The sequence below is a fragment of the Physella acuta genome, unplaced genomic scaffold (assembly GCF_028476545.2).
Source record: "Physella acuta isolate Inbredline_101_S28 unplaced genomic scaffold, ASM2847654v3 ptg000079l, whole genome shotgun sequence".
Taxonomy (NCBI): Eukaryota; Metazoa; Mollusca; class Gastropoda; family Physidae; genus Physella; species Physella acuta.
In genome coordinates this window covers 3,847,721-3,861,592 of record NW_026731599.1, presented here as the reverse complement: position 1 = coordinate 3,861,592, position 13,872 = coordinate 3,847,721, and the positions used below count along the sequence as shown (strand labels likewise).

Genomic DNA, 13,872 nt, shown 5'->3' with positions numbered 1-13,872 from the left:
CGTGCCCTCTAGCCCCTTCATGTATCCACCTTTCTCTCCCCAGACCTCTAGCCCCTTCATGTATCCACCTTTCTCTCCCCAGACCTCCGTGCCCTCTAGCCCCTTCATGTATCCACCTTTCTCTCCCCAGACCTCCGTGCCCTCTAGCCCCTTCATGTATCCACCTTTCTCTCCCCAGACCTCCGTGCCCTCTAGCCCCTTCATGTATCCACCTTTCTCTCCCCAGACCTCTAGCCCCTTCATGTATCCACCTTTCTCTCCCCAGACCTCTAGCCCCTTCATGTATCCACCTTTCTCTCCCCAGACCTCCGTGCCCTCTAACCCCTTCATGTATCCACCTTTCTCTCCCCAGACCTCCGTGCCCTCTAACCCCTTCATGTATCCACCTTTCTCTCCCCAGACCTCCGTGCCCTCTAGCCCCTTCATGTATCCACCTTTCTCTCCCCAGACCTCCGTGCCCTCTAGCCCCTTCATGTATCCACCTTTCTCTTCCCAGACCTCTAGCCCCTTCATGTATCCACCTTTCTCTCCCCAGACCTCCGTGCCCTCTAGCCCCTTCATGTATCCACCTTTCTCTCCCCAGACCTCTAGCCCCTTCATGTATCCACCTTTCTCTCCCCAGACCTCCGTGCCCTCTAGCCCCTTCATGTATCCACCTTTCTCTCCCCAGACCTCCGTGCCCTCTAACCCCTTCATGTATCCACCTTTCTCTCTCCAGACTTCCGTTCCCTCTAGCCCCTTCATGTATCCACCTTTCTCTCCCCAGACCTCTAGCCCCTTCATGTATCCACCTTTCTCTCCCCAGACCTCCGTGCCCTCTAGCCCCTTCATGTATCCACCTTTCTCTCCCCAGACCTCTAGCCCCTTCATGTATCCACCTTTCTCTCCCTAGACCTCCGTGCCCTCTAACCCCATCATGTATCCACCTTTCTCTCCCCAGACCTCCGTGCCCTCTAACCCCTTCATGTATCCACCTTTCTCTCCCCAGACCTCTAGCCCCTTCATGTATCCACCTTTCTCTCCCCAGACCTCCGTGCCCTCTAGCCCCTTCATGTATCCACCTTTCTCTCCCCAGACCTCTAGCCCCTTCATGTATCCACCTTTCTCTCCCTAGACCTCCGTGCCCTCTAACCCCATCATGTATCCACCTTTCTCTCCCTAGACCTCCGTGCCCTCTAACCCCATCATGTATCCACCTTTCTCTCCCCAGACCTCCGTAGGCCCTCTAGCCCCTTCATGTATCCACCTTTCTCTCCCCAGATCTCCGTGCCCTCTAGCCCCTTCATGTATCCACCTTTCTCTCCCCAGATCTCCGTGACCTCTAGCCCCTTCATGTAACCACCTTTCTCTCCCCAGACCTCCGTGCCCTCTAACCCCTTCATGTATCCACCTTTCTCTCCCCAGACTTCCGTTCCCTCTAGCCCCTTCATGTATCCACCTTTCTCTCCCCAGACCTCTAGCCCCTTCATGTATCCACCTTTCTCTCCCCAGACCTCCGTGCCCTCTAGCCCCTTCATGTATCCACCTTTCTCTCCCCAGACCTCCGTGCCCTCTAACCCCTTCATGTATCCACCTTTCTCTCCCCAGACCTCCGTGACCTCTAGCCCCTTCATGTATCCACCTTTCTCTCCCCAGACCTCCGTGCCCTCTAGCCCCTTCATGTATCCACCTTTCTCTCCCCAGACCTCCGTGCCCTCTAGCCCCTTCATGTATCCACCTTTCTCTCCCCAGACCTCTAGCCCCTTCATGTATCCACCTTTCTCTCCCCAGACCTCCGTGCCCTCTAGCCCTTCATGTATCCACCTTTCTCTCCCCAGACCTCTAGCCCCTTCATGTATCCACCTTTCTCTCCCCAGACCTCCGTGCCCTCTAGCCCCTTCATGTATCCACCTTTCTCTCCCCAGACCTCCGTGCCCTCTAGCCCCTTCATGTATCCACCTTTCTCTCCCCAGACCTCTAGCCCCTTCATGTATCCACCTTTCTCTCCCCAGACCTCCGTGCCCTCTAGCCCCTTCATGTATCCACCTTTCTCTCCCCAGACCTCCGTGCCCTCTAGCCCCTTTATGTATCCACCTTTCTCTTCCCAGACCTCTAGCCCCTTCATGTATCCACCTTTCTCTCCCCAGACCTCCGTGCCCTCTAGCCCCTTCATGTATCCACCTTTCTCTCCCCAGACCTCTAGCCCCTTCATGTATCCACCTTTCTCTCCCCAGACCTCCGTGCCCTCTAACCCCTTCATGTATCCACCTTTCTCTCCCCAGACCTCCGTGCCCTCTAGCCCCTTCATGTATCCACCTTTCTCTCCCCAGACCTCCGTGCCCTCTAGCCCCTTCATGTATCCACCTTTCTCTCCCCAGACCTCTAGCCCCTTCATGTATCCACCTTTCTCTCCCCAGACTTCCGTGCCCTCTAACCCCTTCATGTATCCACCTTTCTCTCCCCAGAACTCCGTGCCCTCTAGCCCCTTCATGTATCCACCTTTCTCTCCCCAGACCTCCGTGCCCTCTAGCCCCTTCATGTATCCACCTTTCTCTCCCCAGACCTCCGTGACCTCTAGCCCCTTCATGTATCCACCTTTCTCTCCCCAGACCTCCGTGCCCTCTAGCCCCTTCATGTATCCACCTTTCTCTCCCCAGACCTCTAGCCCCTTCATGTATCCACCTTTCTCTCCCCAGACCTCCGTGCCCTCTAGCCCCTTCATGTATCCACCTTTCTCTCCCCAGACCTCCGTGCCCTCTAGCCCCTTCATGTATCCACCTTTCTCTCCCCAGACCTCCGTGCCCTCTAACCCCTTCATGTATCCACCTTTCTCTCCCCAGACCTCCGTGCCCTCTAGCCCCTTCATGTATCCACCTTTCTCTCCCCAGATCTCCGTGCCCTCTAACCCCTTCAAGTCTGTGACGGGAGGGACAACTTTCGTCAGCGAGTTCGAGCTGATCAACCGGTGCAGTGGGAAGCGGGTCGGCATGAGAACCAGAGGTGACCAGACGAAAATACGGGCAGACGTCGATAGCCACAGATCACCTCAAGGTCAGTAGCAATGTCTCGACCCTAATTGCTGACCATATGTCATGCTTGTTAGTCTTAATGTTTCTCAATATCCCATATTTCCCATTATCCAATATTTCCCCCATCCCATCTTTCCCCCATCCCATATTCCCCCCCCCAATCCCATATTTCCCACAATTTCCCACTATTCCATATTTCCCCACCATCCCATATTCCCACCATCCCATATTCCCTCATCCCATTATTCCATATTTCCCATTATCCAATATTTCCCCCATCCCATCTTTCCCCCATCCCATATTCCCCCCCATCCCATATTCCCCCCCCATCCCATATTTCCCACAATTTCCCACCATCCCATATTTCCCGTTATCCCACCATCCCATATTCCCTCATCCCATATTTCCCGTTATCCCACCATCCCATATTTCCCATCATCCCATATTTCCCACCATCCCATATTTCCCGTTATCCCACCATCCTATATTCCCTCATCCCATATTTCCCGTTATCCCACCATCCCATATTTCCCATCATCCCATATTTCCCGTTATCCCACCTTACCATATTCCCTCATCCCATATTTCCCGTTATCCCACCATCCCATATTTCCCATCATCCCATTTTTCCCGTTATCCCACCATCCCATATTTCCCATCATCCCATATTTCCCAATATCATCTACTCACCATCCCATGAACGCGTTAAGCTCATTGTGTCTAAAAATAGCTGTTTCTAAACTTGGTGTTTCTGTAAATAGTTTTTAAGTTTGATACCCAGCCAAGCGTAACATCTAGAGTTGGGGGGGGGGGGGGGGGGGGCACCAAACGATAGCAGATGCTCGATAAAAGTTGTTTTTCCGCGTTTGATATTGAAAACGAATCAAAGCTAGAGAAACGCAGTTATGACACGGTTATGTGTTGTGATAGGCTCGAAAACCTATCTCGCCAGGCAGGATGACAAATGGGGTGCTAATGTGTGTGGGCCTACAGTAGCTGGAGGCAGGGGCGCTAACTGCCGGGCCGATGAGTGAAGTCCCGTGTGAGTTAGCTCGCTTGAAGCGCCGCGCCAATCTCCGATCGTCACAACAAAAACAGGGGACGTCAGGGAAATGTTTATGGCAGGCAGTAATGCTGTCTTAGATTTTAATCGCCTCATTCCTTAACACATCTCATACAAGCTATACATATACATATATATATATATATATATATATATATATATATATATATATATATATATATATATATATATATATATATAGTTATATATATATATAGTTATATATATATATATATATATATATATAATGTATGTATATTGTATGCGTATGTGCATGTAATAGAACAGGCATGAAAAATGGTGTTTTGGAGGATGGGCTGCTTTCAATTACACCATCTTGTGCGTAAATAGATGTATGTGTGTATATACAGTTGTCGTCAATGATTGATATCTTGTATGTGTATGTTTACAACTGCTGTCAATGATTGATATCTTGTATGTGTATGTTTACAACTGCTGTCAATGATTGATATCTTGTATGTGTATGTTTATGAATCTTGGTGTTTTCCACAGCTCTGCTAGAATTTAGCTCTGAGATTATGAAAGGAAGGGGGGCTGTGATCAAGATCAAGGCCAAATTTAGCCAGAAATACATATGTTTTAGCCAGAAAGGAAAAATCATTGGCCGGGTAAGTTGTGTCCAAAATGTTGTCTTTACCTTGAGTTGTGTCCAGAAAATACACATAAATACCTGTATATTAGCATATATATATATATATATATATATATATATATATATATATATATATATATATATATATATATATATATATAATAGCCGTCACGGCCAGGCCCTGCATTGACCTCTGTGAAAAACCTATCAGTAAAGGACCATGACTTGCGTGTTTAGTAATAAGCATATACACGGCATTGCCCGGATTTAGGAGATATATTACTTTTCGAATTAACCCTAACCAAAACCAACCAAAAAAAACACAAAAACATTGGCCACAGCTAACACGGGAAGGCTCGGGCGCCAAATAGCTCGGTGTCACAAAGTTGTTAAATCAGTGTGTGAAGCCTTGTAGTCGTTTATTTTTCGAAGCTTTGACAGTGTATAATTCGATACTTCAGCTTAAAATGAGCTTTCAAATTAATTTCTTTACCCCTTTTGGCACCCCCTTAAGGTCGGCGCCCGGGGCAGCCGCACCACCCGCCCTCCCCTGGCTACGCCTCTGCGTCGGAGGATGCCCGGATTCGTTCAGTCAAAGACTATAGTAACCTTTCTTATCCATAGTCTATCGCACTGTTTAAAACGAAATTATGCACCATGGCGCTCACAGCATAGCCCAGGGCGCCAAATCGAACCTTGCCGGGGAGCCGGCAGAAAGCGCCCGATTCCATTAAGTGAACGACTATTATACCCCAAGCTAATTTGCAAACGGTAAGATAGAAGTAAACAGAGAGGACATTTATGTGCTTCTTCTAAACCGTTATTGATCACAAATAATATTTAGTAAATAGTACGTTCTGTGTATGAAATAAAAAATAAGACAGTATTTAAAATATCTGGTTTTACTTACCACATTGTACTTGATCAATCCACTCTAATTATGTAATTATTTTTTCGAAACACTTAAACAAAGTAATAAGAAGTAAATTTTTCCCCGATGTAATGTTTTTTAAAGGGAAGGTTTGTTTTCCTAATTTATCAAGGGACGCAATTAGTGCTAAAGGACTAAATAAAAATAATTTTCAGACACAATTAGAATTTTTGTGATGGGTGATGCATTTTCTTTAATTTTGTTTAATGAACATGCCGTCAATTAACACTATGTTTTTAAAATGAATTTTGTTTTATAACACCTTTAATATTAATTTTTTAAATCATTAATTTAGATGATGAACACTTTAGATATATCACATAAAACATATCGAACACACAGGAACATAACGAACACACAGGAACGTAAAACATAAAGAAAACACAAACATAACGAACACACGGGAACATAACGAACACATAGGAACGTAAAACATAAAGAAAACACAAACATAACGAACACACGGGAACATAAAACATAACAAACACACAGGAACATAACGAACACATAGGAACGTAAAACATAAAGAAAACACAAACTTAACGAACACACGGAAACATAAAACATAACAAACACACAGGAACATTACGAACACACGAACATAAAGTATACAGGAACATAACGAACACACACGAACATAACGAACACATAGGAACATAACAAACACACACGAACATAAGACATAACGAACACACACGAACATAAAACATAACGAACACACACGAACATAAGCAACACACAGGAACCCACACCTACACAACACACACGCCCTACACCGAGGAGGAGAGAGAACAATTTCAACAATTTGCCAAAGAAAACAATTTTAGAAAGATTTATTGCAGCGACGTCCTGTCGTCTGTCGTGTCCTCTCGTGCTGGCGATCTGGGCGGGAAGTTTGCCGCCACTTTTGTTGGCGAACGGGAAGTTTGCCGCCACTTTTGTTGGCGAAAGGGAAGTTTGCCGCCACTTTTGTTGGCGAACGGGAAGTTTGCCGCCACTTTTGTTGGCGAAAGGGAAGTTTGCCGCCACTTTTGTTGGCGAACGGTAAGTTTGCCGCCACTTTTGTTGGCGAACGGGAAGTTTGCCGCCACTTTTGTTGGCGAACGGGAAGTTTGCCGCCACTTTTGTTGGCGAACGGGAAGTTTGCCGCCAATTTTGTTGACGAAAGGGAAATTTGCCGCCACTTTTGTTGGCAAAAGGGAAGTTTTCCGCCACTTTTGTTGGCAAAAGGGAAGTTTACCGTCATTTCTGTTGGTGATATGGGCGGAAAGTTTTACACAGAATCTTTATGCTTCACACCGTACACATAATTTGTACAAGTCACACCGTTGAAACTGTTGAAAGTGTCAAATAATAAAAGCGATTACCTAGATCTAGTGTTGATTTCAATTCCCAGTTAATAATCCGGCGCTAATCCGCTCAACTACTCTAATGTTTCTGATTCCAGGTGTCAGGCGGCGCCAAACTGTGCAAGTTCGTGGAGAACCAGAGTTCGCACCCGTCCTTCCAGCAGTTCCAGTCGGCCGTCCACCCCCGCTGGCGCCTGGGCTTCAACAAGCGCGGGGGGCGGCTGCTGGGCTACGCCAACGTCAGCAGCGACTGCTTCGATTTTTTCAAGATCTACCACTTGCAGCCCGAGATCATACAGCCCAGTGACCTTAACCTTCAGCCCAGTGACCTCAACCTTCAGCCGCCCCTCCAGGGCTGAACGCGCTGGGGGAACCAGCGGCTGTACAGGCATCGCAACCTTTAACCTCATCAGTTCTGTGATAGTCTGCACGCGGTGATGCCCATCCGGCATACACTCAGCAGCCGGCAGACTTTCAACGGCCGGCAGACGTTCAGCAGCCGGCAGACATTCAGCCGGCAGACTTTCAACGGCCGGCAGACGTTCAGCAGCCGGCAGATTTTCAACGGCCGGCAGACGTTCAGCAACCTACTGTGTGGAATCCTTTTAGTGACTGACCTAGATCTGATCTACTTCAACGTGAGCTCAATGTTGACAGCTCACGATCACGTGACGCACGTGCGAACTTACAGTAGACAAGTGTGGCCACATCTCAACACGATGTTGTGGCCCAATGTTCGCTGGCCCAATGTTCGCTGGCCCAATGTTCGCTGGCCCACTCTTCTCTTGTTTATATGGCCCGGCATTCAATCAAACCTGGAAAGTTGTCATGACAACCTGCTGTCTTAGATCTACACCGGCATCATTCCTGGAACCATCTCAAGACTAGGTGTACATATGTAGCCAGTACCTGCCTCTCTGGTCAGTCAGATAGTACATCGCCTCTCTGGTCAGTCAGATAGTACCTCGCCTCTCTGGTCAGTGAGATAGTACCTCGCCTCTGTGCTGAGGTCATTGACCAGCAGCACGCGATAGTTGTTGAAGAGACAGACTCACCAAGAGAACAGATGACAGCTAAGACTGTGCCACCTGCTACAGACTTAACCCTTTCATGGGCTGCTCCTTCAACCCCCCCCCCATCCTGCAACATAGCCGTTGGAAGACTCTCCAGAGTGACCCCCCCCCACCCCCCTCCACTGTCTCCCCCCCCCCTACTGGCCTCGCCCTGCACTCTCTCGACCCCTCCACCCATTGTCCACGCTCCGCCCCCACATCGCTGACTCCACCCCTCATTCCCTACCTACTGCCCTACCTTACTGTCCCCTGTTGCTTCGCTGTTTCTGCCACCCTCCCCCCCCCCTCCATACCCACATGCTGATAGACCTCACTTGGAGCGAGCAGAAATTACCTGACCAGGTGACGTTATGAGCAGAAGTTACCTGACTAGGTGACGTCATGAGCAGAAGTTACCTGACCAGGTGACGTCATGAGCGGCTGGTTACCTGACCAGTTGACGTCATGAGCAGAAGTTACCTGACCAGGTGACGTCATGAGCAGGTGAAACTCATCATTCCGACACATCGGAGTGTCCGACACATCCAGGTGTTCAACAAATCGAAGTGTCCGACACTTCTAAGTGTCTTCATTCGTAGTTTGATCAGACTTTAGAACATACGTATATCTGGATGAAATGTCTGTGGATTACCATATAGCCCTGGATTAAATGTTTATGGATCACATTAGTGTCGCTGGATGGATGTGGGTGAGTGGATGACAGCTGTGTGCCAGTGACTGCGGCGAATGACTGTGGCGAGTGACTGCAGGGTGACTGCGCTATTTATTGTTCAAGTCCCCACAACCGCTATAAATCCTTGTATTTCTCATCCTTCACCATCACCCGCTAGCATTAAAAAATTAACCATATTTAAACTGACCCCCCTCTCCCACATGTATGTAGCAGTACCTCTACCCCCTTGGATTAGAACCCACGTCCTCTGACAGCTGTCATGTGCCTACTATTATCCACTCTACACACAAACTTATTGGCTAACTAGTAACTAGACTATGGCTGAGGCGCTGTCAAGGGGCTTGAGGTGCGGAAAAGGGGTTTATACACGTTGAATATATAAAATAGGCTCCGATCAAAGTTTTCATTTACAAAAATGTAAAATTCAATTTTTAAAATGTTTGATTGCTTGAAGATATGATACAATTTAAAACATGTGACAACTCCAACTTGTTAACTAAAGCATTCATGGCTGTGGGTTAGAAGTGAGGATCTTGGCCCCTCACATAAACATTCTTATGGTGACAGACACCACACATACATGTATGTGATTCTAGCTGGTGGCCATATTCAGTCGCGTACCTGTACTAGCTTAAAACCTTTTAGCGTCAGACTGTCTTGGTCCCACAGCTACCATGGCTGGTCCCACAGCTGCCATAGCTGGTCCCACAGCTGCTTGTTTAGCCCTGGAGTCGAATGTTTGTTGTTGCAGCTTGACCTGTCAGCTGATGTAAATACTGTAAGCATGCCGTCAGTAGGCTTCACAATATTTCCCCACTAAGCCAGTGTGTATTGTCTGCTTTAGTTGATGAAGTAGAAACAATCAAGTAACTTGCTGTATGGCCAGTAGTCCACCAGTCACCTCTCTCTGTTGTGACGTCACTGCTGGTTGTTGTTGTGACGTCACTGCTGATTCTTGTGACTATGTTGTTAAATATGACGTAACAATGCTAATGTTTTGTACCTTGGCGTACGTAAGATGTACATATTCAACTATTAAATGGCATTTGTAACTGATTCGTTGTCATGTCGTCTATTCAATGTATGCTACTTTCTCTCATGACCATAGTCGTATGTTAGGTCTTCTATAGATGAACTGGTAGCCTGTAGCCACTGATAGCCAGCCTGTAGCCTCTGGTAGCCAGCCTGTAGCCAATGGTAGCCACTGGTAGCCAGCCTGTAGCCAATGGTAGCCAGCCTGTAGCCACTGGTAACCAGCCTGTAGCCACTGGTAGCCAGCCTGTAGCCAATGGTAGCCAGCCTGTAGCCAATGGTAGCCAGCCTGTAGCCACTGGTAGCCAGCCTGTAGCCAATGGTAGCCACTGGTAGCCAGCCTGTAGCCACTGGTAGCCAGCCTGTAGCCAATGGTAGCCAGCCTGTAGCCACTGGTAGCCAGCCTGTAGCCACTGGTAGCCAGCCTGTAGCCACTGGTAGCCAGCCTGTAGCCACTGGTAGCCAGCCTGTAGCCACTGGTAGCCACTGGTAGCCAGCCTGTAGCCAATGGTAGCCAGCCTGTAGCCATTGGTAGCCAGCCTGTAGCCAATGGTAGCCAGCCTGTAGCCACTGGTAGCCAGCCTGTAGCCACTGGTAGCCACTGGTAGCCAGCCTGTAGCCACTGGTAGCCAGCCTGTAGCCAATGGTAGCCAGCCTGTAGCCACTGGTAGCCAGCCTGTAGCCACTGGTAGCCAGCCTGTAGCCACTGGTAGCCAGCCTGTAGCCACTGGTAGCCAGCCTGTAGCCACTGGTAGCCAGCCTGTAGCCACTGGTAGCCAGCCTGTAGCCACTGGTAGCCAGCCTGTAGCCACTGGTAGCCAGCCTGTAGCCACTGGTAGCCAGCCTGTAGCCACTGGTAGCCACTGGTAGCCAGCCTGTAGCCACTGGTAGCCAGCCTGTAGCCAATGGTAGCCAGCCTGTAGCCAATGGTAGCCAGCCTGTAGCCAATGGTAGCCAGCCTGTAGCCACTGGTAGCCAGCCTGTAGCCAATGGTAGCCAGCCTGTAGCCAGTAACATGTGTTAATGTAAGGTCAACTAAAGATTATGTGGGACTCTCCCGTTGGTCGACAAGTTAATGGGTAAAACCTGACCCCTCTAGCAGACCTGACCCCTCTAGCAGACCTGACCCCTCTACCAGACCTGACCCCTCTACCAGACCTGACCCCTCTAGCAGACCTGACCCCTCTAGCAGACCTCACCCCCCCTCCCCCCACTATTTTCTGATTTACGCAGGTAGAAGTGGATGTCACACATGACGTCATTGACCAACCTTGTCACGTGAGCCACTCATTCAACCAACCCGCTTCATCTGACCCAATTTAAGACGTCGACCCAAGCTGAACGACCGTTATGTAATGGCCAAGTGACGTCTAGTGCTGACATTAACATAATTTATGCAGTCTTTCGACAATACATGCTTCACAGAGCGAGTTTTGTTGTAAACATCTCAAGTTTGGTCAAGTGCACTAACTGGCTCTTTATAGTGCACTAACTGGCTCTTTATAGTGCACCAACTGGCTCCTTATGGTACACAACTGGCTCCTTATGGTACACAACTGGCTCCTTATGACGCACCAACTGGCTCCTTATAGTGCACTAACTGGCTACTTATGGTGCACAACTGGTTCTTTATGGTGCACCAACTGGGTACTGTATAGTGCATCAACTGGGTACTGTATGATGCACCACCTTTCGTATTTTGCAAGGACAAGATGTATAATGCACTGTTCCGAAGCTAAAGTAAGCTCCCTTTCCCCTGTACCGTGACGTAGAAGCTAAAGTAAGCTCCCTTCCCCCTGTACCGTGACGTAGAAGCTAAAGTAAGCTCCCTTCCCCCTGTACCGTGACGTAGAAGCTAAAGTAAGCTCCCTTCCCCCTGTACCTTGACGTAGAAGCTAAAGTAAGCTCCCTTCCCCCTGTACCGTGACGTAGAAGCTAAAGTAAGCTCTCTTTCCCCTGTACCGTGACGTAGAAGCTAAAGTAAGCTCCCTTCCCCCTGTACCTTGACGTAGAAGCTAAAGTAAGCTCTCTTTCCCCTGTACCGTGACGTAGAAGCTAAAGTAAGCTCCCCTCCCCCTGTACCGTGACGTAGAAGCTAAAGTAAGCTCTCTCCCCCCTGTACCGTGACGTAGGAGCTAAAGTAAGCTCCCTTCCCCCTGTACCTTGACGTAGAAGCTAAAGTAAGCTCTCTTTCCCCTGTACCGTGACGTAGAAGCTAAAGTAAGCTCCCCTCCCCCTGTACCGTGACGTAGAAGCTAAAGTAAGCTCTCTCCCCCCTGTACCGTGACGTAGGAGCTAAAGTAAGCTCTCTTCCCCCTGTACCTTGACGTAGAAGCTAAAGTAAGCTCCCTTCCCCCTGTACCTTGACGTAGAAGCCAAAGATGTTATTTATTGCCTGTGTTGTGGCTTACAAGTCTAGAATTGTACATATACCACCTGTCTTGGTAGACTGATCTAAACCTCTGTAATAAATCTATTACAGTTATATTAAATTGGTACATATTCAAAACTCGTTTGTTTTCTATTTGTGGTCAGTTTGTATGCTAGGACGCTGGTGTAGACACTGTCACAGGTAAAAAACTGTCACAGGTAGACACTGTCACTATCACAGGTAGACACTGTCATTATCACAGATAGACACTGTCACAGGTAGACACTGTCACAGGTAGACACTGTCATTATCACAGGTAGACACTGTCATTATCACAGGTAGACACTGTCACAGGTAGACACTGTCATTATCACAGGTAGACACTGTCATTATCACAGGTAGACACTGTCACAGGTAGACACTGTCATTATCACAGGTAGACACTGTCACTATCACAGGTAGACACTGTCACTATCACAGGTTGGCACTGTCACTATCACAGGTAGACACTGTCACTATCACAGGTAGACACTGTCACTATCACAGGTTGGCACTGTCACTATCACAGGTAGACACTGTCACTATCACAGGTAGACACTGTCACTATCACAGGTAGACACTGTCACTATCACAGGTAGACACTGTCACTATCACAGGTAGACACTGTCACTATCACAGGTAGACACTGTCACAGGTAGACACTATCACAGGTAGACACTGTCACTATCACAGGTAGACACTGTCACAGGCAGACACTGTCACAGGTAGATACTGTCACAGGCAGACACTGTCACTATCACAGGTAGACACTGTCACAGGCAGACACTGTCACTATCACAGGTAGACACTGTCACTATCACAGGTAGACACTGTCACTATCACAGGTAGACACTGTCACTATCACAGGTAGACACTGTCACTATCACAGGTAGACACTGTCATTATCACAGGTAGACACTGTCACTATCACAGATAGACACTGTCACAGGTAGATACTGTCACAGGCAGACACTGTCACAGGTAGATACTGTCACTATCACAGGTAGACACTGTCGCAGGCAGACACTGTCACAGGTAGATACTGTCACAGTTAGACACTGTCACAGGTAGATACTGTCACTATCACAGGCAGGCACTGTCACAGATAGACAATGTCACAGGTAGGCACTATCACAAGTAGACACTGTCACAGTTAGACACTGTCACAGGTAGATACTGTCACTATCACAGGCAGGCACTGTCACAGATAGACAATGTCACAGGTAGGCACTATCACAAGTAGACACTGTCACCGTTAGGCACTGTCACAGGTAGGCACTGTCACTATCCCAGGTAGACACTGTCACTATCACAGGTAGACACTGTCACTATCACAGGTAGACACTGTCACTATCACAGGCAGGCACTGTCACAGATAGACACTGTCACAGGCAGACACTGTCACAGGTAGACACTGTCACTATACCAGGTAGACACTGTCACTATCACAGGTAGACACTGTCACTATCACAGAAAGACACTGTCACAGGTAGACACTGTCACAGGTAGACACTGTCACAGGCAGACACTGTCACAGGTAGATACTGTCACAGGCAGACACTGTCACTATCACAGGTAGACACTGTAACAGACAGACATTGTCACAGGTAGACACTGTCACAGGTAGACACTGTCACAGGTAGACACTGTCACAGTTAGACACTGTCACAGGTAGACACTGTCACTATCACAGGCAGGCACTGTCACAGATAGACACTGT

At 48.3% G+C, this 13,872-nt stretch overlaps 1 protein-coding gene across 5 annotated transcripts in view; it reads left to right on the top strand.

Moving 5' to 3' along the window:
• Window positions 1-8,090, top strand: part of LOC131956709 (fibroblast growth factor 17) — a 43,850-nt gene extending 35,760 nt beyond the window's left edge. For all 5 annotated transcript variants that reach the window (XM_059321304.1, XM_059321280.1, XM_059321273.1 and 2 more), the window contains exons 4-6: window positions 2,868-3,030; window positions 4,585-4,700; window positions 7,063-8,090. In XM_059321304.1, the coding sequence (XP_059177287.1) occupies window positions 2,868-3,030; window positions 4,585-4,700; window positions 7,063-7,323 (540 nt within the window). In that variant the 3' untranslated portion in view covers window positions 7,324-8,090. The remainder of the gene's footprint in view (window positions 1-2,867; window positions 3,031-4,584; window positions 4,701-7,062) is intronic.
• The last annotated feature ends 5,782 nt before the right edge of the window (window positions 8,091-13,872 follow it).